The 27652-nt window shown below is 48.1% G+C and overlaps 1 protein-coding gene across 1 annotated transcript in view; it reads left to right on the top strand.

Annotated features, from left to right (window-relative positions):
• The first annotated feature begins 2660 nt into the window (after positions 1-2660).
• itga5 (integrin, alpha 5 (fibronectin receptor, alpha polypeptide)) overlaps positions 2661-27652 on the top strand; it is a 51810-nt gene continuing 26818 nt past the window's right edge. The window contains exons 1-12 of the mRNA XM_056274859.1: positions 2661-3152; positions 14558-14688; positions 20928-21028; positions 21983-22106; positions 23171-23232; positions 23337-23382; positions 23530-23655; positions 23774-23818; positions 24099-24142; positions 24379-24435; positions 25057-25109; positions 25324-25532. Of these exons, the coding sequence (XP_056130834.1) occupies positions 2947-3152; positions 14558-14688; positions 20928-21028; positions 21983-22106; positions 23171-23232; positions 23337-23382; positions 23530-23655; positions 23774-23818; positions 24099-24142; positions 24379-24435; positions 25057-25109; positions 25324-25532 (1204 nt within the window). The 5' untranslated portion in view covers positions 2661-2946. The remainder of the gene's footprint in view (positions 3153-14557; positions 14689-20927; positions 21029-21982; positions 22107-23170; positions 23233-23336; positions 23383-23529; positions 23656-23773; positions 23819-24098; positions 24143-24378; positions 24436-25056; positions 25110-25323; positions 25533-27652) is intronic.

The following is a 27652-nucleotide window of genomic DNA, read 5'->3' as shown; positions in this document are numbered from 1 at the left end:
GACGGCCAGCTGTTTAGAATTCTGCGAAGTGTTCTAGAACTGTTGTTGTTGTTGGGCTCCAAATCGGTGCCGTGGCGACCGAGTGATGATGTCACATCAGAGGCATTGGAATACCAACAACCGCTTTTTAACGGAAATCACAGTCGGGTGAGACGGAAAATACTGGTCAGTTAGCCAGTCTCAATTATGTATCGCCAAAATGGAACAACAGGCTCCAGCCTCACATGCGAAAAATAAAAAAAAATGTCAACAGTAAAGAGTGGTGTGCGCTGGGTTGTCTATACAATTACCCCCCCAGCACACACACACACACACAGACACACACACAATGCTTATATACGCAATACACAGACTCTTAAGCCCAATTTATACTCCAAATGTCGGCTAGCAGACAGACGTCTCTCGACAATTTTGACGTCATGAGAGACACGTTTTGTGTCTCCCAGGCCGTCGTGTACACGACACTTCTTATGTCGCAGACTCGCGCGCATTACGTCGCTTAGCTGTGATTGGATAGTTGGATTGAAGGGACGAGGCGTTCGAGCGTTGCCATGGTTTCGCTTGAGAGCGTTGTTTACGTTACACGCGATCGTTCGTAAAAGGAACACTCGCTACTGTTTACAACACAGCGCGTGAAAACGTTTCCATAGATACCAGGAGACAGTCGGCGACGTTGCGACGAGCATAAATGCGAGACACTTTTTTTTGTCTGCTAGCCGACATGTGGAGCATAAATTGGGCTTTGAAGGGTGTTTCTCAAGAAGCGTCTCTGCGTTCCTTTGGCAAATCTCATGTTCTCTACAGAGGACGTCAACCGTGAAGGGGTCTTCTCCCGGGTTAGGCCGCTGAGACGGACCGGTGAATGGGAACCCGAGTGCTGCGCAACACAACCAGCCAGACGCTGTGGGAGAAAATGACTGTCTGAGAGCCCATACCAATCTTATCTATCACCCGAGCATTTTACTTGCCTCCCCTGCTGGCTGATCTCAAACTTAGGACTCTGTTTCATCGTGAGGTCATTAGCCTGTCCCCAGCCCACTGTGACCCCCCCACCCCCCATACAGGCGCTGAATAGCCAGACACACAAATCAGTGCGTGCCATTGTATGAGGCAGACATGCTGCGTCCAACATTTTAAACTTATCACCTTGTTCGTGACAGAGGAACAAGCAAGCGTGTAAAGAGGCCGTGCACATTAATTGCAGAGCTCGTTTGGCACAGCCGCTCGAGCCGCCTCCCGAGCGGGGAAAGCGCGAGCCCTGTCCACGGCGACACGTTCAGGCTCTGGCTCGCAGCCCCTCATCAAACTTGAGGCCTCGTCCGTTTGCAAACTGATCATGTGAGGGAATAAGAGCACTCCGGGATTAGGGCTTTGAACCGTCACGTTGCCCCCGACAGCTGTGAACTGCCCCCCCAGACACTGTGGATTACCCTCCCCCCCCCATCAGTGTATGACGGCCCCGTACCGGGAGCCTACAGAGCAGTTATAAATATGGGCAGCGCTTGACAGAGGTTCCATGCTGCCACTGCCACACAGCCAAATTTTGGACCCTGCACTCAATCTTCTTGGCTTGAAGTGAATCAGCTAAACCAACAGTCACTAATTCCAGCCAGCGTGGGTAGCCTTATTAAAGGTTTCATCTCGGCGAGTAGCTGCTTTTCACAGCCTAACCGCCCTCTGACTGCGTTGGTCTCGTGTGACTCAGAAGTATAAATACAAAATATTCCCACACCCATCTGCATGTGAGGACATCGCATCCCCCCCCCCACCCCCCCCCAATCAAATCAGCGCCGAGATGAGTAATAAAAACATACGGATTGCACATGGAGTTGGCCTCCTGCTGTGTAATAAACATGTAATTACCCCAGAGTTGGATAATTATTCAGTAAATAGTTCATTATGACGGGGAAGATTTTTTTTCTTTTCTTTTTTAAATGTTTATCCGAGAAGTGTTCTGTGGCGGCCTCGCTTTGTGCCAGAGAAACAGTCAAAAAAACACATTACCTCATAATAAGCTTGTCCCAATTAGGCAGAAGCGATCGACAGTGCCCGATAAAGTCGTATAAAAGAGGAAGGGGGGGGGGGGTGAGGCAGAAGAGAGGGAGAAAAAACAATTAACATTACTTTTTTCCACATTCCTGCCTTATCAGGCTGGAAGCCCACTCCAGTGATAAAGATCCCAGAGCCGAGCAGCACAGACAGCAGAGTCGTGTAGATGACCGGCCGTAACTCTCGGCCAGACAGTATGGCCGACCCCCCCCCCCCGGCCCTCACCTCTCAGGTAAGTCCTCTCTGACAGCAGAGGGGGGGCCGGGGGTCAAGCGGAAAGGTCAAGGTGGCCATACGGATCGATCACCAACACAATCCATTGTTCATTCGGTTACCAATCTGGCCATGCCACTGATAACAGTGCTCGCTGTAAGGGGCAACGTGTTGAATGGGTTACAAGGAGTTAGAGCCTTCCCAGATAGACTTTGTATTCTGAGACGAGGCTTTCCCGAAACGTCCCCAAGCTCCACCTCTCCCAAGTCTGCATGGAGTGTAGAAACTCCCCACATTTCTCTCTCTCTCTCTCTCTCTCTCTCTCTCTCTCTCTCTCTCTCTCTCTCTCTCTCTCTCTCTGTCACACACACACACACACACACACATACACACACGCCATCCATGAGGTGAGCAGAGAAAAGCGCAGAGACGCAGGGCCGAGAGGACACACAGGGGGAGAAGCTGACGGAGCATTTGTAACGACGCGACACGACTCAGCGCAGCAAGAGCAGGGATGCAGCTCACATAACCGCACTCGGCGAACCGCAGCAGTTGAACGGAGGCGCGCGCGGGGGAGGAGGCTGCGCAGAGCCATCGAAACCCGGACAGTTTTTTATTTTTTCTTCCTTTATTCAAACTTTCAACACCGAACGCAAACTGCGTTGGATTAACCTCCTCTCTAACATGGGCTCGGGAAGGTTTCGCTCGGAGTCGTCGGGAATATCGGCCCCGCCGGCGCGCGCGGCGTGCAGAGCGTGGCTCCTGCTCGCGCTCTGCCAGTCGCTCTGCGGAGCCTTCAACTTGGACGTGGACAGCCCCGCCGTGTACAGCGGACCTAACGGCAGCTACTTCGGATACGCCGTGGAGTTTTACTCGGGCGACTCGGCAAGGTGAGCTCCCCCCCCTTCCCCTTCCCCTTCTTTCCTACCGGGGTGGTTTCGCGTTAGCGGGCAGGAAGCGAGGGGGTCGTTTGGTTTGTTTCTTAGCGGTGTGCTCCGCGCACATCACAGCCCGGAGTTGCAAAGGAAAGAGAGAGAGAGAGGGGGAATGAGGGAGAGAGAGAGAGAGAGAGAGAGAGAGAGAGAGAGAGAGAGAGAGAGAGAGAGAGAGAGAGAGAGAGAGAGGGGGGGAATGAGGGAGAGCAACGTTTGATCGCGATTCCATTCACAGTTATTAGGCTGATCCTGAACACTGCCAAACCTGGTTTTTCTGGGAGACCGCTTCACACGGCGCCTCTCAGTGTGTTTGTGTGTGTGTGTGTGGGGGGGAGTTCCGTTCATTCATTCGTGAGACGTGTTTTTATTTTAAATGGTGTTTCTTTGCTCTTGGTCCAGATATTACGCGTCTCTTTTTTTGGGGGGGGGGGGTTTTACGCACCCTTTAGTGCACGCGCAATTCTTTTTTTCTTTTTTAACCCAATCCCCTCTCGAGATCCCCCAATGTTATCTGTTCGGAGTCTGCTTTTAAAATCTCGTACCCTTTTCATTACCCTCACCCCCCCCAAAAAGCGAACAACCTCAAACACAAAAGGGATTTTGAGTTTTGATTCGCCTTCAATTTCTAATCTGATTGGCTCCCAGAAATCGCATTTAACTCTGACCCTTTTGCTATCGCCCTGGACTCTCGGCGCCCAGCAAAAGCCTATTTTAAAGCAACCTTTAACAGCCACAGCGTGTTGGCGTGACGATGTGCATCAGCTGATTGTGTCGGCGCCTTGGCACAGCGGGCATATCACGTCTCACGGTGTCGCAAATAGAGCTGGCTCAGCATTCTGGCACGCGGGGGTACCGCCGGCCTTTCTGCAGGGCCGGTGACATCATTCATAACGAGCGACTTAAACTCATGTCATGCTTGTGGTCAGGTGTAACAGCCCAGTAGTCTGAGGGGAGAATATGACGGTGCGACGAATGCCATGATCTGTTGTCCAGCAGAAAGCATCTGCTCCTTGTATCAGCGGGGCTGCAGCACAGGGGAAGGTGCCGGTCTAAGTGAGAGGCATGTGGCAGCTGTGTAAGTACTCCAGCACTATGCGTCAGTGCCCCCATACAGCACGTACAGCTCTGCCCGGGCCCTGCCGTCTGCCCTGTAGGTGTGATAATCATTAACCGAGGGTTACGCATAGAGGACAAACTTAGCCAAGGCACCACCAGCTGTCCTGGCCGAGCTGTGTCTCGCCCCACCGCTCGGCCGGCCGAGGAGCTGGGATTCAAGGAAGGGCTTTGTGCCGAGTGGGCTGCCAGCAGCTCTACTTCCCCTGTGTTCTCCCGCCCCCCCCCCCCACTTTCCTAGGCAGCAGACAGTCAGACATGGAAGGAGAGCCCCCTCCCCCGTCCCTCCCACCTTCCTCCCTCGGCTCTCACCTCCTCACCTTCGAAGTCCTATCGGTTTCTATTTTTCTACCGCCAAAGCTGTCAGGCACTGCAACGTGGAGCGTACCCCCACCGACTCAGAGGATCGGGCATGTTAAAGAAACCCCGGTCTCCTTTCTCCTCCCCCCCCTCCTCCTCCTCCTCCTCACTTCCTCCCACGCTGATGTCATTTTGCGGGGCTTTTTAATCGCTCCATCCAGCAGACCTCTCCTCCGCTGTCTAGCCCCCCTCCTCTTTGTCTCGCTCCTGTCTGATGAAGTATGAGCCAGTCACCAAACTGATGACTTCATCTGAATGTTAAATGGCTGAGACGCCATAGCCCCGGAGGAGCAGATGAGACAATGGTTTGTATGAGTGGCGCGGCGTTAAAGTGCAGTTCCCACGCGGCCTGGCTCCCTGTAATTTGCCTGTGGATGACACGTATCGAGAGGTCAAAAGTCAAACTAAACAAAGCGCGACAGAGCCAAGTTTAATGCCTCATCGCTGTTTGAGGAGACCACATGCACCCCCCCCTCACTTCTCTTACTCATAGCCCATTACAGCGCCACATGTCAAAGCATTTCACCTAACAGGAAACTGATATATGAAACAGTTTTCTCTTATCTCCCATGCTTCCACCCCGCCGCTATCGCCCGCGGCACGGAGACGCGGAGGAGTAGGTGGAATCCAGGGTTGAGGTCGGCTGAGGGTGACGCGGGGAGTTAATTCACGTCAGGATGGGTCGGTGAAAGATGTGCAAGGCCCCGGCTTTGACCTGATGCGCAGCATTCTTTTCGGGCTACACCTCTATTCGCGGCCCGTCCGACCGCCGTGGCGCTCCCTTGACAAAATAGGAAGGAAGGCTGATAAAAAAAAAAACACACGCACGGACGGGGACGGGAAGAAGCTTCTCCCATCCGCACGCGCTCGGCCATCCCGCCTATGGAAACAAAGGCTCGCCCCTCTCCCGCTCTGACGCAGATCCGTCACTGGGTTTATATATATATGCGTCGCACGTGTCTCGTCGGGGCCCTCGGCCAACTATAATAGCATTAAGTCTCGACGCTAGCTTGCGGACCACCGTGGGAGAACGCCACGGGACAAAAGCCTGTGAGCAGCGTGTGACAGCTCTTGTCAAGATATTCACAGGAGAGCGACGGGATGTTTTGTTGGCGTGTGCGCGTGCATACATTTGTGCATAAGAGAGCCCGTCTGCGTTGCGGCCTACCGAGGAGAGATTCTCTGTCCAAACGGGGAGCTGCCGTTACCCTCCCACCGTCTCCACGGCACCGGTCCACTCCTTACCACGCTGCGATGGGCTGTCAAATGATGAGACGGTACTCGGTATATAATCAGTCGACAGTCACTCATACCCCCTTTCACTCTCCTCGGTGCCAGGCAGAGACCAGGGAGTGGACCACACTGTGATAGAGAGGGTCAAAAGTCAGCGGCTGTTAATAACACGCAGAGCCGGTACGGGTTGTCTGGGGGGGGGGGGGTCGTCTTACTCTGCTGCCGGTCCGTGAGTCGTTGATGATGACAACGATAACAAGCTGTTTCACGAATGGACTTTGTTCTGGATCAGGGAGGGGGGGACACCTCTACATAGTTCGGCGCTCGTCACTCCACGCATTCGGGCAAACCTTCATTCTCATGTTATCTGTTCTCTTCTTAGGACATCGAGTGAGAAAGGCTCCTTAGAAATCAGCTATCGCTATCTGCAATGGAGGCTCCCCCCCTAAGCCGATGGTGGCGACGGCAGTGTGTTCGGCTCCACCCATCCCTGCGACACGGGTTTGGGTGGGGTTGTGGGTGATCTGCATTAGCTCATGGATGGTTCGCACGTGACGAGCGCATATTGACGTCTTCCATTCCATGACGGTCACTGTTGCGGAGTTTACCTCCTCAAACATGGTTGCTGTTGAACCAATATTGACTCTGGACTGGGGTCTCTTCTGGCTACTAAAAGCAGAAAATGTTTTTGCAGTTGCAACTACACCGCAGTCCCTCTCCATATATGATCAGCCACATTTGTTATTGTTTTCATTGCTGACATTTTTTTTTTTGTGTGTGTAAATCAAATTGGCTTGTGTTTGGGTTGCAGGCGGCAGCGAGCTTGTATATTTGGGCTGCCGAGCCATTCTTCATCCAGGTTCCCAGCAATCACTTGCCATTATGGCCTGCAGACAACAGAGCCCTTTGTCTGACGGCAGCAGGCGTTACTCCTTTCCATTGGAGAAAACTTTCCCTGTAACTCATTACTTCATTTATTTGCTGGGTTTTTTTTTAAAAAAACGCCGCCAAGTTGCTCTTCTGTAGAGCCACCTATGCATGTATGATAGTCAGGCCTGTATGCCGGTAACACAAGCCTGTTGTTGTAAAGGTCACTTTGGATATACTCAGCTTGGTGACCCAGGCTACACAGCAGGCCGTCTCTACCATTAAGTGCTTGTTCTAGCTTCTGCTGGTCTGTTGGTTGAAAGGGAGCGGGGGTTGGGGGGGTGGGGTAGGGATGCATAATAAGCCCATTTGTGTTTCAGTGGAAAGAGATGTCTGTGTGTGGATGGTGACGATGGGTGTAAATGGCCCATGGACCCTGTCTAGGGTCCGCTCTGTAGGGTTGGGAAAGCCCTCGGGGCACCGTGTCTACTCGTGAATGGAGCTCGCCGCTGGCTGGGTTTGCGCTGACGCACACTCCGGGGGACGCAGTCTCTGATTTCCATCGGCACTGCTATGTTTTAACCCCTGGGTCACAAAACGACTAATTTCTTTGGTAACTCGATAAAGGCTGTCCTTTATTTGACCAAAAGCAAATGAGACCAATGAACGTCCGAGGAGCGAGAAGTTAATATGGCTGAAATCCAACTCATTCCCAATGTGCATGTGTGTGTGTGTGTATGCGGGTGGGTGGAAAAGTTGCAGACAAAGTGTTCTAACAGCTGCTGTGATTGGGAGTGATCAGAGAGGCGGTGCCCCCACCTCTCAATACAACGGCCCCTCTATCCAGAGGTGTGAAGGCCTAGACTCCCTAAGGTGGGCATTGTGGAGAGGTGTGAACAGCCGGCAGTTAAACTCCTCTCATGAGGCTTTGGGGTCAGTACAGCTGTGAATTACAACAGGGTGTGGGGGAGCGGGGGGCCAGTCTGCAATTTGCTATCAGAAAATACAGGGGCTGAAACCTCAGCTCATGTTGATTTTTAAAGAGGCGGGGTGTTTTGAATTACCCACTTGCCACTTGTGAAACCCCTCTTAGCAGCGAAATGACACGGTTGGTGGTTTCTTTAAAAGAACCGCCGACTTTCCCATACTCATTATGAAAGGCGGTCGAGCCCGGGTGAAGATGGCACAACTGCTGTCTCCTACTTTGATAATACACGGAGTAATTTTAGGGCTCATGTAGTGAGGAGGGCTGCTGGTCGAACCCTCCGTAGTGAAGCGGTCATGGTAAAATGAAATTTGCGCGAACATGTTGATACAATTACCGGTGCCGACCAAAAACGAATGCAAAAGTGTAAGGGGACGCGAGCCCGAGCTGGACTGTGCGAAATGGCCCTTGGATGTAAACATTGTTCTTTCCCTCCGAGACAGCACAGGAACAGTTTGGTCACCTGGCCCGGCACTTGTAATTTTGCAGCCCACCTGCTGCAGAGCCCCGAGATCCTTTGAGGGTGTAAGGGAGCACGTTTTTCTCTTTTTAAACGGTGATAGTGAGATTTTGTTTTTCCTAGACAGGCGGGACTATTCATTCATCTGATCATTTCCTAACACTTATGTGTGTGCGTCATTATGTGATGAGGAAATTTGCTTTTTTTTATGTTCAAATTTCTGGGCTGTATAGTATTTTTTTTTTTTTTTTTTTTAGCCAAATCTTACAGACACGATGGGCTTAAGGCATTTTGTGTAACATACAAATCCTTTCCGTCGTTTGGTTACTCACAGTATCTGATTGTTTTAAAGAAAAATGTCTTCAGCACAGTAGACTCTCTGTAGTCAGCACACACCATCTCAGCAGGCACTGCTACTCTCATCATGCTATAAAGCTCATGAGCGCTGCGTGTCTGTGTGTGTCTGTGTGTGTGTGTGTCCTCACTCAACACTGAGTAGACAACCAGCCGTGTGGCAGCCGTAAGGACTCAAGCAGCTCCTGTCTGGCTTTGGTTCTGAGAGGATGCAAGACTATCCTCATGGCTCCATTTGGTCTACAGTAACTCATCACTCACTACTTAGTGCATCTAATTTCTCAGCTCTTCAGCCAGTCTCCCTCGCTGTGATTACACGAGCCTTGAAAGAGCAAATGTTATTTTAGTGCCCTTTTCAGAGTACGCTAGGAGTGATTACTTACTCGTCACATTCCCTAATGTGTGCAGTGATTATCCACCTCATCCATTACTCTCTCAGAGGGTGCCAGTCGTCTGCGCCGGGACAGTGCTTCCCCCGGCATGGGAGGCGGCTCAAGTTGCTGGTTGCTTTTACCTGTTGTATTCTGAACTGTGCCAGATGTCCGTCTTCACTACCGAGCCGTGAAGAAGGGTCAAGGGCTGCCCTCGGTTCAGCTCAGGTCACCGAGTCTGAAGTGACCGCTGATACGGAACTGCTTCGTTTGGCCGAGTATGGCGGTGACAGCTCTCCGCAAACTCAACGGATTACTGCATATATTTTCTTCTTAGGTGTGTCAGAGGGTTGCCTTTAAGCCCATTAAGGGGACTGCCTTATTTTTTTTCCCCAGTCTAACCCAGTCAGTCCATGTAGTCTATCTGCACCGTGATGTTCCTCATGTGAGGTTTAAGAGCGCAGATGGGGACTAGAGCCACAGCTGGTAGGCAAACCAATGTGATTGTGATTCTCGTTTCCTTTTTAGTGAAAAGCACACATGTTTTTTCTCCCCCCCCCCCCTTAGCTTAAAGCAATTATAATAGTGCTCAAGTGACATAAACCTTGCAGCTGGAAGAAGACAATTAAAAGTGGAATGGGGAAAGACTGTGTTTGGGGTGAAAGGGAGGGGGCAACAGAGGAATTTGCCCTCTGACAAACTCCATCAGTAACCCCATCATAAACCCCATTAGCCATGGCTACGAAGTATAATGTCACGTCAGCATAATTCGGTATTCTTCATCCACCCCAGTTTCTCAACCCCACATAAAATAGTGGTTACAGCAGGGCAATTACGATGCGGTGAAATTTCTTTTTAGAATGTCCTCTGGTTGCTAAAGCTTCAAATGAGACAAACCCACTCCTTGGTTGCAACGAGGCCGATGTTTACGCATTCCTCACCAGCAGCCCAAATCAATTACAGTTGTTTAATTAATGCTAAATTGTCAAGATGGCTGGCAGGGTCATTAGTGGCTGCTTTATGGTAGCCAATTGGGGTGGTTCGACTGACTATGGGAGACATAGGGAAGCCGCTAATGGTCTCCATCACCCACCCCTCACACATACAGACACACATACACACGCACGCACACACACACACACACACCCACAGTCTCACTCTCGCCAAGACATTGCTCAAAGCTCACACCCAGTAAATCATTTTTGTCCTAGCAACATGAAAATGACAAACAAACAACGAATCCTCAAGGAGGCAAAATATTTCATCTAGGAAAAAAATATTCTGTCTGTGCGAGTGCGCCGGCGTCACTCAAATGCAATGCTCAAGTGTCCGTTAATGGCCTCGCAGATGCATCCTGAGCTAAGACTCTTCCTCCCCCCCTTGCCTGCTGTGATCCACATCAATGCTGTGATAATGCTCCCTCCTGCTCTCGGTCCCTCTATGAGCCGCCTCTCTGCGGCCCTTAGAGCTACTTAGGAACCTGCCGGACAAGCCCGTGAGTCCATCTGGTGGTCCATTTGAATACTAGTTGAACGGCTGGTCCCAGCGTGTCTTTGCTCAAGTGAAGGAATTCTTTATCCAGCAACCAGCCACCTAAATACATTTACAGCTTTATAAAATCCAAGCAACACAATTGTTCGAGCTCCCGGTGTACAGTTGGCAGGAGGAGGAGGAAGAGGAGGAGGACGAGGGAGGAGGGGGATATTCCAGTTAGAGCTAGACTGATCCTTGTCAGATAATGCTCCCATTAAATGCTAATTCTTCCTTATTTACAGTATTTTAGATTGTGATCAATTTGTAATTATGTATATATATGTGTGTGTGTGTGTATTTTTTTTTTTTTGGTGTGTGTGTGTTTGTTTGTGCATAAGGTAATCAAAACACAGTTGCCAACCTGATGATTAAAGCATGTTTCACTTGTTTTGTTGTTTCCTGCATTTTATGCTTGGGGAAGCTGCCACAACCAAATGTTGTTGGACTGTGTTCAAATCTGATTCGACAATTCATTCTTTCAGTTCATTAAGGCATTTCTGAACCTGCATGCCATATATATATTTTTTTTTTTTGAGTGTAGTACATGTACTTGACCCGGAGACTGTTTTCTAATATTGCCTTTCCCACACAAACTTAAAACAAACTGTGCTCTTAAATCCACAAATAACCCCTCGATATCCTCATGTTGCTCAAAATTGTTGTTTTCCCAGAAACCCAGGTAGATGTTTGTTTCTCTCAGTACATGTCTTGCAATTTCCAGGAATGATCGTCTTTCTTTCCTGTATACATTGTGAGTATTACAGGCGACCGACGGTCTTCCTACGCTGTGGATAAGTACTGAGCCCATCCAAAACAAGCCAACATAACAAGATGTTCTAGTTTAAGTATGATCACCAGCTCCATTTACACTCAACTGTTGAGTCATTTCTGAGCTACATGTGTCATGGAGTAGACACGTCTACTCCATGACACATCCATGAGCGAGAGAGAGAGAACGAGAGAGAGAGAGTTTGACTTTCAACAATACTTTAAGAGAGAGAGATGGGGAGAGAGACAGAGATGGAGAGAGAGAGAGAGAGAGAGAGAGAGAGAGAGAGAGAGAGAGAGAGACAGACAGACAGACAGACAGACATAGACAGAAAGAGATAAAGAGAGAGATGGACAGAGACAGAGAGTGACAGACAGACAGAAAGAGCGAGAGACAGACAGAGAGACGTAGACAGAGAGAAACATAGACAGAGAGATGGAGAGAGAGAGATGGACAGATGAGATAGAGTGGGAGATGGACAGACAGAGAGATGGACAGAGAGCGAGGAGATCTTCAGCTGTCTCATGAGAACCCGTGACAAGAAGACTTCCCTGGGATTTACATTATTCTACAGCTGGCTCTCTGCTACTCCTCTGGGATATTCCCTTCGTGTCCACACATAGTGGGAAAAAAAGATACTTTCTCTCTCTCTCTCTCTCTCTCTCTGTCCAACTAGAACAGACGTGTTTTTCTTTTACCTTCGTCAAAACAAACCGAGGGTTTCTGCCCCATATTTTGAGTCAGGTTTGCACTGTATATCTTTAGACCACAGGTAATGGTGTGATATTGAACTCAAAACCCCTGCTTCCTGACATGCACCACACCGTAGGTTAGCTCGTACTATTCACACCACACCAAATTGCTGGTCCTGTACCCTGAATTATAAACTTGTTTCAAGATGAGTCCTTATAAATCCAGCAACTTTCTTGGATAAACAAGAGAAATTGGATTTCATTACTCACACTTTGCTGTTAGCAGGCCGCAACAACACTGAATGTTGTCCTGGTTGAATAGCGTCTTGATCTGTGGTCGCTCCCCCTCATTCAGGACTTTGGGGAGTTGTTACCCTAGGGGGCAGGATGCTAAGTTTAGTCACCATGTAAACTTTCATTATGCACTATTGGAAGATCTGGAAGAGGAAAGGGTGTGCTCTTCCTGTTTTAGCCCCCCGGCTCTAAGGCCCTGTCTACACTCAATGCCTCCATGCCTCTCCCACCCACATCAATGCCCACAAACGTCCGTGGCTGTGATGATAGCAGGATAAGTGGGTCCGCAATGAGGTAATGGCAAAACTGTACACTTCAGTTTGGTCGTCCACAGGGAAAACTCATTCCGACTTTACCCGGCCTCAGTCTGGGCTCTCTTTTCCTCCCAGTCCTTTTCCTTATCCAGTATCCACCAACCTACACTCTGTATGTTCGTGCCTCCATGCCTCAGAAGTTTCATCCCCCTATCTGTTCTCTAACCTGTACATCGGTAGAGTCACCTGTGGCTTTCTGTGATCTTGGCAGGTCTGTTAAAGCGATTGGCCGCCCTCTCTATAGCTTCCCAGTAGAGCTCCAAGGCCGTGGACGTTCCGTAGGCGTCACAGCTGTAGAAAACGCCCCGCGGTCACGCATGCGCGACATTAACATTGGCATATATTTGCCACCTGTTCACTTGCATTCTGTGTGGGCGAAGGGGCGAATAAAACATTCATCACTTCCAATGGCGGAAGAAATTTGCGTCTTCTCTTCGCGTGGAGCCCAACTTTGACCGGCGAATCCGCAGCCTCAACCAGTAGCAAAGAAGCGTGTGTGTGGTTGACCCCACTTGGCCGTAGTTTTCTCAGTGAGCCAGGATGGAGGAGACTTTGGTTGTTGCCGTGTCTGGCCAGCCGGTCTTGTACATTGCCCGTGAAAACGACAAACTGCCCCCCACAAGAGAGATGCTGCCTGGCTGGCAGTGAGTCGGAAGACAGGCGCTGAACGTAAATAAATGGATATTTTATTAACATCAATTCATATTTTGCGGTATATAACTTGTACACCAATGTTCTTCCTCCGTATTTGTCCATGAAACTATGTTAACACGTACAAGTGAGACAATTAAGTGAAAAGATTTATCTTTCTCTGGACTTCAGTTTCCCATCGCAAACCCAAGAACCGCTCACGTGTGACCGACAACCGCAGCTACCCAACCGGACTACCGGCCAGCGACCTGATTTCCGTGTGCGTCACATCCTGCGCTGCCAACGTTCAGCCCGACAAAACACGAATTTCGTCTCGGTAGCGTGGCTCTACAGCCATACAGTCCAGAGCCATGCTCGGTAGACGATTATCATTGGTCGATGGTAGAGCCAACGGGGTGTAGGCACGGAAGTAGTCGTGATTGGCTGTGGCGTCGGCCAATAGACAGCGCAGAACCTCGACGCGCGCTGACTGCCAGACCGACACGTTTGTTAGCTAGCGATAGCAATAGCGGTAGGGTTAGGGTTACAGTACGATCTGGCAATGTTAAGGTCGGTTGTAAGCTAGCTAGCTAAAAGTTTCGGCGCACGCCGTTCGTTTCAAGTCAGTGCGCTTCGCGGTTGCGCGCTGTCTATTGGCCGACGCAGCAGCCAATCACGGCTACCTTCGTGCCTACACCACGTTGGCTCTAGCGTCAACCGGCGTGGCATACCATTTGCTTCCGGCGGCAAAGCAAATTAGCCAATCAAAAATAGCCCAAGTTGAACTCTACGCAAAGCGGAGGCGAATTTGCCTTGCCACCGGAAGCGAACGTTATTCGCCCCTACGGGAGGCGATTATTTGCTAATGCTAATTACGCGTATGTGTTACCGTGCCCTAAGTGCACCTTTGGTTGTCCGCTTTCTTATATTCCCGTCAAGTTTCGCGCCCCACAAGGTTGCGAATGTGTCTCTCTGGGACCGTCGAGGGCTGTGTTTGCGATGCGCACAGGTGAACGTGTGTGTGTGTGTGTGTGTGTGCGCGTGCGTGCGTGCGTGTACACACATCGTATACTCAAGCTGTATTTAACGACCGTCAGTCCCACGGTTATGCAACAGGGTTCTGAAAAGTGTTAAGAGTGTTTTAGCACAAAGCCAAAATATAGCTCGGTAAGCAGTTAAATGTGTATACTACGTTGTATTTAAAACTGCTGAGTGGGAGGTCTGGAATGCACTTTTTAATCTAAGCCAGACGAAGCGCTAATTTTGACCAACTTTAGCCCCAGATAAACGAACCCAATTCAGGTTTACAGGGATGTTGCGGTTTAGTAGATGTGTCACTTGTGATTTATAGCATGTCGTCTCTCTCCCCCCCCCCCCCCGTCTAGTGCGAGCGTGGTGATAGGCGCTCCCAAGGCCAGCACCAGTCAGCTGAACATCACTGAGGGAGGATCTGTCTTCTATTGCCCGTGGGGCCTTGGCCAGTCCAGCTGCCACAGCATTGAGTTTGATGCTCAAGGTAAACCGTTTCCATCCATGGATTCACATTTACATTGTTCCCAGTATTTTGCTATCCTGAGATGCATGTTCAGTCATGTCGTGGCTGTTGGGTAAACCATGCATCTGCAAAGGCGCTAACTTTACCACAAGTGAAAAAAAAAAATCACTCAGATTTCACTGCAACCAAAAATTACTTTTTTCCACCGGCTTTGTAAAACACTTTATTTCTCCAGGAATGTAGAGGTGTTAACAAGCCTCAAAGGGGGGTACTTATACCCCTTTTATGTAAATAAAATGAAATAAAATAGAAAAACGTCAAATTTGAAGATATTTGATGTTAGATAGCAAATCTGATGACTTGATAGACGATAGATATTAGTGATCCTTTTAGCCGAGCCAAACAACCAGTGCACTTAAGGGAACTTTTGTAAAAGCACACCTCCTTTTTTTCCTGTAACATGACATATGTACTATCTGTCCTTTTAACTGGTCACTGAAGAGGCAGAGGAATGTGGAGAAGCTGCTTAAGCACCGGTGAGCTAGCAGAGCTTATCTGCCCCTCTGTACACTTCTTAAGCTAGCGATCCGTTTCCTTTACAGTGATGTAGTCCGCAGCAGGTCTGGATCAGGCGTCAGTGTTCCACTCCACTGAACACTTTTTGGCAAAGTTGGTTCTTGGAAACTAGATGATCCCTTTTTCCTGTTTGTGTCCTTTCTTTTGGGATGAAAAGAATAATGAGGTGTTGAGGTTTTTCACGGATCTTCCTTCCTTCCTCTAGTCCGTGTTTGTGTTGTCCTACCCCCATGGCTAGATGGAGATAAGCAACCAATAAACAAACGGGACAAGACAAAGAAATGTGCTGTTTGTAAGACAATGGGAGCAGACACCACCCGGTCCTGACAGACAGACTTCTATTGAGTCGGAATTAGATAGATCGGTTTGGGAGAAGGTTTAGGGGGTTTGTGGGATGTTTTGAACAACAGATGCCAGCTTAGTTTGCAGACAGTCCCATCAACCTTTTTAGACACGAATGGGTAAGTGGTGTCACGAGCAAAGGTGCAGTGGAAGTAAAAAGAGTATCTAGTAACATTTTGCAAGCCTTTAGACACACACACACACACACACACACACACAAACAAACGGTATGCATAACACATGTAGCAGGACCACAACATTAGTGTGTGTACACCCCCCAAGTTAGGAGGGGATTTTTGGCCTCCTTCCTGGGAAATCAAAGCCTAGCAGCGTGGGCCAACCTAGATTTACTATCCATAATGCACAATGGGGGAGACATATTCCATTCAAGTCTTTTGCAAGCCTTGTTTAATTGCCCCCCCCCCTCCCCACACACACACACACACTGCTGGTTGCCCTTTGCTAATTTATTTTTCTACCCTGTCTCTCACAACAGAAAATGTGTTGCACATCCTTGGATGCTGGCTGGATGCCGCTTTCAGTGATGTCATGTGCTAGGGTTTTAGGTTGAAGGATAGTCCCCTGGGTTTTTGGAGTGTGTCCTTCATTACGCTGATGGGCTTTGAAGGTGCAGATTAGTGTGCAAGAGCCAATTCAACCATCTGGACCATCACAGAACCTCTGTATAATGCAGGAACAGTCTGCATATTGTTACTCACATGCCCTTCTCCATGCCAAAAAGCTGTTCTAGATGTCATTTGTTGCTGTAGTTCATCTAATTTTGACTGTTTTGTCCCCTAGTAAGTCCCTTTCTTTAAAAGGACATGGAAAACCTCTGTGATATTTTATGGGTTGAGAAAAAGTCAGCACGGCGACGGTGCTGATACTTCGAATGAACTTTGATGACGTGATAGATTTTATCAGAGAATCGGGTGTTGGTGCCCAGTTGATTCAGACAAGGGTGATCCTTATGACAGAGCAGTGTCAGAGCTCTCCCCGTCTCTCTGAGTGCGGGTGAGGTCTGACCCAGAGGCCACAGACCCTCTTAATTAGCCTAACTAATTGGGTCAGGGTGGCCAGAGGGCCCCCTCCTGTCCACTTCCTCTTCCACTGAGATAAGAGCATGTGCTGTGTCTAGATGTGAGCAAGGAAGAGAGAGAGAGGGGAGGGCAGTGGGGAGGTTGTGAGAGAGGGACACAGAAGGGGACGGGGTAGTGGGAGGAGGGAGGGAAGGGAGAGGGAGAAACCAGAGCTGGGTTTCTCTACTCTGTCTGAGTCTCGCCCCCCGTTGGCGCTCCCACAGGGGCAGCTGATGTGATGAGTGAATTTGGCCATTTGTCTCTTAGCCCATTGATATGCGCACACACACACACACACACACACACACACACACACACACACACACACACACACACACACACACACACGTAAACACACTCATTGAGAGGCATTAACTGCAGTAATGGCGCTCCTCTCTCACACAGTTCAAAGGCCAGACTAAGTGTATGGACGACTCCCGTGGTGTCCCAGGAGAGGCTGGGCTTAGGCACCATGTCACATCAGCACTATGCGCTCACCAGCCTCCTTGCAAAAACTTCAGATGACAATTATTGTGGCAGGTCTATGTGGTTCTTCTTATCTCCTCCCTGAATCTGACTCTTGTTCAGCTGTGGTCAGTTCACATGACTGTCCGGCTGTCTCTTACACAGGCAGTGCAGACAAGTGAGTAGGTTAACATGGAAAACAATGGCCCCGTTACTGGGAGTTTTCGGTTACTCGTTGAAGGCAATATCTTGATTTAAAAATGTTTAAATTGTTTGAAATAACCCAATTTCTCTGTAACCCGGATGTATATGGCTTTTTGTGAATAATCGATCTACGGTAGGTCTGCTCTTCCAGTACTTCCTGTTGTATTAGAAATGACCTCCAGTCGTTTTCTCTGCCTGCCTCTGACATTGGGTGAAAGTAATTAATTACAATGCCGTTCGAGACAGTACCCAAACCCAAAGCACGACATTTTGCGGTGTTTTCATTCTTCCAAAAACATCTGGTTCACTGTGTCTAGTGACCTTTGGCATGCGCCACTTCAAATCACACCAAATTGAAAGCTGATGCCGTTTACATGTGTTAATAAGTGGAAAAACTCAGCAGAAATCTGGACACATTAATATTTCGACTTTACCCTGGTAACAATAATCCGATAAAGCCATTTAGCGTTATATCTCTGTTTCTAAATGTGAAATAATGCCTTAATTGTTGCTTCTGGTGTGGGAAGAAGGCAGCGCAAATTCATGTTTGCAGCGGCCTCATCCAGTGCCGGTGTGGGAAGATGGCGGCCCCACCCAGTACCGTCCATGCAGTGTCTTTGTCCACGTGTGCATCTAAGTTTTGTCTTCGTTTGATGGCTGGGAGAGCTGGCGCTGGGTCGGCTGGGAGAGCGGGGCAGGCTAAGCTAACTGCTAGCCCATGCAGACCGGCAGTTCCGATAACACCGAGGATGGTCTGGCGGTGGCCTCACCTGGCGTTGACTGTGGTGTTTTTGATGTCATCGTGAGGAGTGCGGGAAGGTGTGTCGAGGGCGTCTGGCTGGGAGAGCTGGCGCTGGAGAGCAGACCAAGCTGGCGGGAGAGCTTGGTCTGTTCATCCGGTGGGCCCAGGGACCACGGCCCCTGCCTGGAGCTGAGCCCAAGGAGGAAACACCGAGGGCGGTCTGACAGGACACGGAAGCGGGGTGGGCTAAGCTAACTGCTAACCCATGCAGACCAGTGGTTCCGACAGTCATCCTGGCTGGCGTTCGTCCCCTTGGACAGTGATGTTTTTTTGTTTAGTTTGGATATATGTGTTGGTTTGGATATGTGTGTTCTTGTAGTTTTTGGATGTGTTTTTGTCTTTGTGTTGTACTGCTGTGGGCTGGGGGAAACGGCATTCCATTTCATTTCATGTACGCAAGTCTATGAAGTGAAATGACAGTGTTCCTAATTTCTGGAAAAAAAAAGTTCCTGATTCCTAATTGGTTTATGACTGGGTTATTAGTCTTCATATCAACCCACTCGGTGAGACAGACATTAAAGTGCCGCCGTGTTAGACTGACCACACAAATGTTTTACACATTCTCTTACTAACCCCATAAAAGACACCTATATAGATGTGCTTCCTCTCTGTCACCTTGACCAGATGCAAAGGAGGGATTTCTGTTCCATGATGATTGTTGTGATACGAATTAGAAGTGTTAGTTTCTGCTCCTACTTACTGGTTGTCATGGTAACACATTTGATGAATTAGCGGCCCTGTTTGGTTTCCAAAGCTCCCTGGTGGCATTACGTTTCCCCATATCCAAATAAAAGCCCCCTAACTTGTGAAAATATTAACAAGGCATGCTGTAGGAAAAGGAACCAAGTAGCTGTTGTAGATTACTTAAAGTAACAAGCTTTTAAGGAGGCCTTTCTTCATATGGCGATTATGTTATGTAGGTCTATCGTATGGCTAGAGCTCATTTCCTTAGTGATGGCTCGCCACACACTTCACAAAATTTGGTGTAAGGTTGGCTGCCATTGGCCTACACTGAGTAAAGGTGGAAGCAAAAGGTGACGAAAGGGAAACGGAGTTTTTTTTTTTTGTTTTTTTTTTGTGGATTTTTTCCCTCCCTTTTTCTCCCCAGTTGCATCTGGCCAATTACCCAACACTTCTGAGCTGTCCAGGTCACTGCTCCACCCCCTCACGTAGAGTCGCCAGCTGCTGCTTTTCACCTGACTGAGGGCTTTCGCCAGGGGGACGTAGCATGTGGGAGGATCACGCTGTTCCCCCCCAGTTCCCCCTCCTCCCTGAACAGGCGCCCCGACCAACCAGAGGAGGCGCTAGTGCAGCGACTAGGACACACACCCACGTTTGGCTTCCCATCCGCAGGCACGGCCAATTGTGTCTGTAGAGACACCCGACCAAGCCAGAGGTAACACGGGGATTCGAACCAGCGATCCCCGTGTTGGTGGATAAAGGGGGGATGGGTTATTAAAGAATCATAATCCTACTACCTATCTACTGAGAGCGCGAGAGAGAGAGAGAGACTTTGGAAAACAGAGACATAATGGAGAAGGCGAAAAGCAGTTTGAATAGTGGGGGAGAGAGAGAGAGAATTGTGTACTTCAACAAAGACGACAATGAGGTTGCTACGAGGAAGCTGGGCCAGAGGGTATGTTTTCCTTGGACACCCGCCTTCTCTCTGTTTCCACCAAGACATGGAGCAGGCCCTCACTCCCAGCTCCGGGCTGCCTAGTTGGCTGGGAAGTGGAAAGGAAAGAATGGAATAGGAGTGGAGAGGCAGGGATAGAGTAGGCTGACACATTGCCTGCTTTCCTCACATACACAGAGGTCACGATCTCTCACAGTCTCCATTAATCTCCTTTGCTTGAGAGACTGTCCCGCTCTTTTGCAATACGCCTGTGGTATTTTTTGACATAGGCAATCTATGGTGGGAAATGAGTTGGAGGAGTGGGCATGGCTAGGGTGGAGTACTTCCTCAAAACTGCCAAGGTCACCCTTCACAACAAATTTTTGCTTTCCCAAGACGTGTTACTCCTGAAACAAAACGCCTTAAGGTATCGGTTCCTGGTCAATTTGGATCGCATCCTCTTAAAGCCAACACGCCACATCTGTGTTTCGATAAACCTGACTCTGCAGACCATCTTCCATGTCACCAGCTGCTGTCACAGATGTCAAGTGGGAGATAAGGGTTATTGACCAGGTGGCTCAACAGAAGAGAGGGTCAACGAGGCTAAGCTCGCCTGTACCTGACCAGGCTAACAGAACTGTTACATACTGACACCTCAGCCGTGACTGACTAGCAAACGCCTCTCTCTCCAAATTTTCCCCCTGATCCCTTTTTTGCATGGAAAATTGTGTACTGGGAGTTAGTTAGCCTGCTGTAGACAACGGATGTAGACACCATTACTGTTATTTTGTAGTAATTAGCCCGTTTGTACTCGCACTTGACAGCATAATTTGCCTGTTCTGTGACTTGTGGCAATGTACATCTAATTCTTATGTTCTCCGCCTCTCGATGAGTCAAGACACCTGTACTAAACGCACTCTGAGATGCAGTCTAGACTATGATATGATTACTGTATTGTGCTTTATGGTGCCATTTGTTAACATTCAAACTTAATCTGCTAATTGCTGACTCTCTTGTATGTCACTTTGGTTAAAAGGGACTGATAAATGTAAATGCTATCCCGATAAATGCTCAGACGGGAAGTGGCAGGAGGAATACGAGGAGTCCAGTTGAAAATGAGCATGTTTTGTCTGTCCGTGTGCTGCAACTCAGTATTGCTTTTCTCTGTTTCTCTCAGGGGACCGCACTGTCTTGCTCAACGACACAAACCATCAGGCTGAATTTAAGTCCCACCAGTGGTTCGGCGCCACCATACGTTCACACAGCGACACCATTTTGGTAAGGTGACTCTCTCAGGCCGAGTTTGGGGGTTGGGCAGAGGGGGATTTGGCTTTCAGCTTTGTTCAGCAGCGGTCCTGCACCCCACTGTTATGATAGGAGCCCTTAGTGAAGGCCGCTCTGGTCACACATGGCCATGAGAAATATTCCGGCTGTTTCTGTTATATCTAAGTATACGCTGTTAAAATAAGGCCAAATCTGAAACACAAATATTACTTATAAAATTACTTATTACTTTGATCATCATGCATTTTGTACTGTCTTTTTCTACTGAAAAAAGTATAAAAAAGTAGAATTCAGTTTCTCTTTTTAGAAGAGCTCCCCCGAGTTCGGCTTCTCTCAACTGATCCCCCCCCCCCCCCCCCACTCTGTATGTCATGAGACACACTCATTTACAAACACCTTCTCTCATCAACTCATCAAAATGTGCATACAAAATGCTTGTACTTGTCAGTCAAAGGTCAGCTCATGAATATTAATGAGGAATTGACCACTCCCTCGCATTTCTCAAGACAACCGAAAACAGTTTTGGATTAAGGTATAAAAAAAATGAAACAAATTAGTAGTCATTTGCAAGCACAAAAAAAATTATTATTCAATATTTTATTTAAATCTGATTACAGATTTTGGTGTGACTTTAAATGTTCGCCTCTGGGGGGTTTTGTACATGGACTTGTTATTCAGACCCAATTTACACTTCCAGTTTTGCTGCTGAGAAGAAATTGTGTTCTGTCTGACATCAAAGTCGAGTCCTTTGACTGTACGGGTTGTGACCCGGGTTGAGTTACATGTTTACCCTGCTCCAGATGTACCACTGACCTAAGCCTATAGGTTTCCCCCTGGGTTCAGCCGGGTGCTGCTGCAAATAGCAAAACATGTCTGCTCTTAACCTCACTCCCTTCCCTCCCCTGCTCCACCACCCCTCTTTCCACTTCCCCTCCCATCTCCATCCAGGCCTGTGCCCCCCTCTACTCATGGAGGACTAAAGAGGACACCCCCCAGTCAGACACTACAGGGACCTGCTACCTCTCTGTCCATAACTTCACCAAGTTTGTGGAGTATGCTCCCTGTCGTACAGGTAGCTATAATCTTTTCTTTTTTTTTTGTGTAATTCAACAATGAAAACAAGAAGGATAGAGCATCTGTCTACATCAGATTCTGATTCTGAATCTGTTCCCAATAGAGATTGATGCTTTGGTCTTCTTGTTTGCAAGGGCGTGATGCAATCTGTTTTTAACGTGACAGCTGTTCCCTCTGCTTGGAATTAGATAAGGGGTCAAGTGCCGTACCCACTGGGCTGGGCAGATGGAAATAGTGTCAAGTAACCGTGGCTAAAATCTTTCAACGGTTTTGCATACACTGGCTATAGAAACATGTTTAAGGCGTGGTGGTCTATTCCATTGCCTACCAACACGGGAATTGCTGGATCGAATCCCCATGTTACCTCCAGCTTGGTCGGGCGTCCCTACAGACACAATTGGCCGCATCTGTGGATGGTAAGCCGGATGTGGATGTGTGTCCTGGTCGCTGCACTAGCACCTCCTCTGGTCGGTCGGGGCGCCTGTTCGGGGGGGGGGGGACTGGGAGTAATAGCGTGAGCCTCCCATGTGCTACGTCCCCCTGGCAAAACTCCCCACTGTCAGGTGAAAAGAAGCGGCTGGCAACTCGACATGTATCGGAGGAGGTGTGTGTTAGTCTGCAGCCCTCCCCGAATCAGCAGAGGGGGTGAAGCAACGACCGGGACGGCTCGGAAGAGTGGGGTAATTGGCCAAGTACAACTGGGGGGGAAAAAAGGGAGGGAACATTTTTTAAAAAAAGAAACATGTTTACGTCTTGTAATTGATAGTTTCCCCCATGTTGTCCAAATCAGCCCCTGCCATACCAACAGACGTCTCATGTTTTCCAGTAGGTACGATTAGCTGTCATCTGTTGTCATAGAAAATGATCGTCATCTAAAAAGTTTTTATAACTGGAAAAAAAAAAGAATTTCCTGCACAATTGCGTTATTGTGAGTCATTTTTTCTACATGTTTATCTTGCAAGCGATTTAGGTCATCTGTTATCTTTGGGGGTATTTAGGTGTTGAATTGAAATTTTATGATGACAAATGACTGATGAGCCATTTTCCCTCTCTGTGTTTCAGAGTTCATTGGGATAGGAGGACAGGGTTACTGTCAAGGGGGATTCAGTGCTGACTTCACGAAGGTAACAGCCAGTCCTCCTAAATGGAGTACCAGAGGTTTCTGAAAAAAAAAAAAAAAGCCTTTTAATGATTTTCATAACCCGTCTTGCACGTTTTTCTCCTTTAGGATGGCAAAGTAGTATTGGGTGGACCAGGCAGCTTTTTCTGGCAGGGTACGTTGGCACCGGTCGACCTTCTCTAAGAGTCTGTGGCATTAGATCCACATCTAAATGAACAAGTTTTTCATATTATATTTCGAATGATGGCCTCTTTTTTTTTTCTTTTCTTTTTTTATCTTTTTTTTTTTTGTTTTATCCCAGGCCAGGTGATATCTGCTGCCAAGGACAAGATTATCGAGGCATACTACCCAGGTTATTTCATGCAGTCTGTGAAGGGCCAGATCCAGACCAGACAAGCTGAGATCAAATATGACGATAGCTACCAAGGTAAGAGTGGTTCTCCAAGTGCCTCATTGCTGTGACAGTTACTGCACGTAAATTTTTATCTTTTCGTGTTAACTGTGGAGGCTAAAGCGAATATCTGATCACCAATGCTCTTCTCTAGGCTACTCCGTCACGGTTGGGGAGTTCAGTGGCGATCAGGAGGAAGGTAAGTTCACAATAAATTCACAACTATACGGAAGGTCTAGGTGTGCAAGAATGAAAGCAAAGATAGCCACATGCACACACACAAACACACAATGCACACAGAGCCACAGGTATGTTACACTAGTGGTAAACATGAACTTAACTCACCTACAATATTTTGCTCCGTTACTGAGTTGGAGAAGTTAAGATTACTGGAATTTGCCGGAGTTCCAAGCTGTTTCAACCTGGATGATATTTCCTGTCCTAAATCTTTGCTCCATTTCTGTCTCTGCACCTCTCAGATTTTGTGGCTGGCGTTCCAAAAGGAGTCATGCTTTACGGTTTGGTAAGAAAGCTTCATCACTGCTCTCGGTTTGAGAGGAGATTAAGAGGACTGGGCTCGAGACTTTGGGGACTAATATAGCAAGGAGGGAAAAAAAAAGAAAAGAAAATGAAAGAATGACAGCAGACAGAGCATTACACGTAACAAGGGAAAACTCTTTTCCAACTATAACAGAGAGGCCACGCATATGTTGGATTATACTCTTTCAGTACACAGTGTATATGTATTCTGTCTTGCAGGTATCCATTCTCAATGGCACCGACTTGAGTACCATGATTAACTATACAGGTGAACAGGTGAGTCATCAGCAAAATGCCGCTATTTTTGAGGTGTACGCCGCTTTCATTTGTTGAAGCAGTGTAAGCAAAAGTAATTTCCTTTACAATGTTCTCTCCGCTGATTTTCAGGCGCTTTTGTGGTTTTGCTGTAAAGCTCAATTATTGAGGAAAATGCAGAGGCAATTTGTGAAAACGGTTCTGGGAATAGGAAACGCGCGAGCGAGTTGGTTTTAGCAAAGCTGATTGGCTCAGCTGAATAAATATAATCATGAGTGTATTTGCTTACCCTCTGAGGCTGGGGATTTAGGCCGCTCCTGCGTTTTTCTGCAGTGTGGACCTGAGTTCATGACGACTAATCCCAAAAATAAAACGGCTTGTAGTAGACACAGGGCCAAAATGAAGCATCAGTAGCATACATCAGGAGTGAAAGCTGCCCTCGTGCTCTGTTTTAAGAGTTCAAATCCACGTTACGCTTGGACTAAACTTCCAAGGATTCAACTAGTGAATCAAGCTTATGAGCAAGACTGAGCTTTACAGTAGCTCTGTGTAAAGCAAGAATAAAAAAAAAAAATCTTGTGAATGTGTATGGGAGGACTTTTTCATTGGTCAGTTGTGAGAGTAAAGCTGGTGTTTTCACAGATGGGATCATATTTTGGCTACGCTGTGGCGACGACTGATATTAACAGTGACGGGTGAGTAGGAGTTGGCTCTCCCCTGTTTTTGCCTCTCACGCTTTCTCAGTAACATGTTTCTGTCTCACACTCTTGCCTCTTTCATGTCCTTATTTTAATTAGCTAGACAGTACATGGATTAAATTTCACCAAGAATTTTAGACGCTTGGACGACCGAGGTACCCACTGCTGTGAGCGTAAGTGAATCTTTGTGATCCGCCCTCCCTGTCCGTAGGCTGACTGACCTGCTGGTGGGAGCCCCCATGTTCATGCTCAGGGGTTCCGATGGGCGCCTGGAAGAGATGGGCCGGGTCTATGTTTACCTACAGCGCGGCCCCCTTGACCTGGCGCCCCAGCTACCTCACCTGAACGGCACACATGTGTTTGGGAGATTTGGCAGCACCATCGCACCGTTGGGAGATCTGAACCAGGACGGCTTCAATGGTGAGAGAAGTTTATATCACACGTGTTTGATATTTGTAGCTCAAATTTAGCCCTAACACGTCTGCAGAGGCACATTTTCAGAAGAGGCAAACCAGGCAAATGTTGGGGCCCCTCAAAAAAAATCTTGGGTATAGGGACCCCCAATGGTCACTCATATTGGCACATTTTGCAACAACAACTATAAACCTCCTTAAACCTCCCATAAAGGCACTATACAGTATACCGCCGCTGCCTCAAAAACCTTCTAAGTGGGGCCCTTTCTAGGAGTGGTGGGGGGATTAGGAGAAAGCAGGGCTTGCCTACCTAATGCCGAGTTCATGCTACAAGATCGTAGCCCCAATTTTCCACTCGCCGACAGTTTTTGGAGATCAGCGACAAATGCCCCAGATCAGAGCCAAATCAGCATTCGCTCGGCGCTCGCAAATCGGCGCTTGATTGCTCTGTGTGAACTGTTCAAAGACGTGACTCGAGAGACTCGCCGATGCATCGCAGGCGCCCGAAAGATACCAAGTGGTCTAAATATGTGGACCTGTCAGGGAGTCCAAATCCTGTAGTGTGAAAAGTGTTGTGACTGACAGTGAGGGTGACGACAAGCTACAGCCAGTGAGAGCTTCAATTTTGTTTACAAGGTTGTTTTTATTTTACTGTTGTAAAAGCAATTTTGACATTACAGGGTAAAATAATAGTAGCAACACTGGTTGGAATCTGTACAGTTATGTGCAGGATGTTATTTTATACATACATACATGCATACATACACACACACACACACACACACACACACACATACACTCACTGGCCACTTTATTAGGTACACCTTGCTAGTACCGGGTTGGACCCCCTTTTGCCTTCAGAACTGCCTTAATCCTTCGTGGCATAGATTCAACAAGGTACTGGAAACATTCCTCAGAGAGTTTGGTCCATATGGACATGATAGCATCACGCAGTTGCTGCAGATTTGTCGGCTGCACATCCATGATGCGAATCTCCCGGTCCACCACATCCCAAAGGTGCTCTATTGGATTGAGATCTGGTGACTGTGGAGGCCATTTGAGTACAGTGAACTCATTGTCATGTTCAAGAAACCAGTCTGAGATGATTCGAGCTTTATGACATGGCGCGTTATCCTGCTGGAAGTAGCCATCAGAAGATGGGAACACTGTGGTCATAAAGGGATGGACATGGTCAGCAACAATACTCAGGTAGGCTGTGGCGTTGACACGATGCTCAATTGGTACTAAGGGGCCCAAAGTGTGCCAAGAAAATGTCCCCCACACCATTACACCACCACCAGCCTGAACCGTTGATACAAGGCAGGATGGATCCATGCTTTCATGTTGTTGACGCCAAATTCTGACCCCACCATCCGAATGTCGCAGCAGAAATCGAGACTCATCAGACCAGGCAACGTTTTTCCAATCTTCTATTGTCCAATTTTGGTGAGCCTGTGCGAATTGTAGCCTCAGTTTCCTGTTCTTAGCTGACAGGAGTGGCACCCGGTGTGGTCTTCTGCTGCTGTAGCCCATCTGCCTCAGGGTTCGACGTGTTGTGTGTTCAGAGATGCTCTTCTGCATACCTTGGTTGTAATGAGTGGTTATTTGAGTTACTGTTGCCTTTCTATCAGCTCGAACCAGTCTGGCCATTCTCCTCAGACCTCTGGCATCAACAAGGCATTTTCGCCCACAGAACTGCCGCTCACTGGATATTTTCTCTTTTTCGGACCATTCTCTGTAAACCCTAGAGATGGTTGTGCGTGAAAATCCCAGTAGATCAGCAGTTTCTGAAATACTCAGACCAGCCCGTCTGGCACCAACAACCATGCCACGTTCAAAGTCACTTAAATCATCTTTCTTCCCCATTCTGATGCTCGGTTTGAACTGCAGCAGATCGTCTTGACCATGTCTGCATGCCGAAATGCATTGAGTTGCTGCCATGTGATTGGCTGATTAGAAATTTGCGTTAACGAGCAGTTGGACAGGTGTGCCTAATAAAGTGGCCGGTGAGTGTATATATATATATATACATATATATGTGTGTGTGTGTGTGTGTGTGTATATACACTACCGTTCAAAAGTTTGGGATCACCCAAACAATTTTGTGTTTTCCATGAAAAGTCACAC

This window comes from Lampris incognitus, chromosome 2 (assembly GCF_029633865.1).
Source record: "Lampris incognitus isolate fLamInc1 chromosome 2, fLamInc1.hap2, whole genome shotgun sequence".
Classification (NCBI taxonomy): domain Eukaryota; kingdom Metazoa; phylum Chordata; class Actinopteri; order Lampriformes; family Lampridae; genus Lampris; species Lampris incognitus.
The sequence above is the reverse complement of the archived record's forward strand: the minus strand, read 5'-3'. Positions and strand labels throughout refer to the sequence as shown.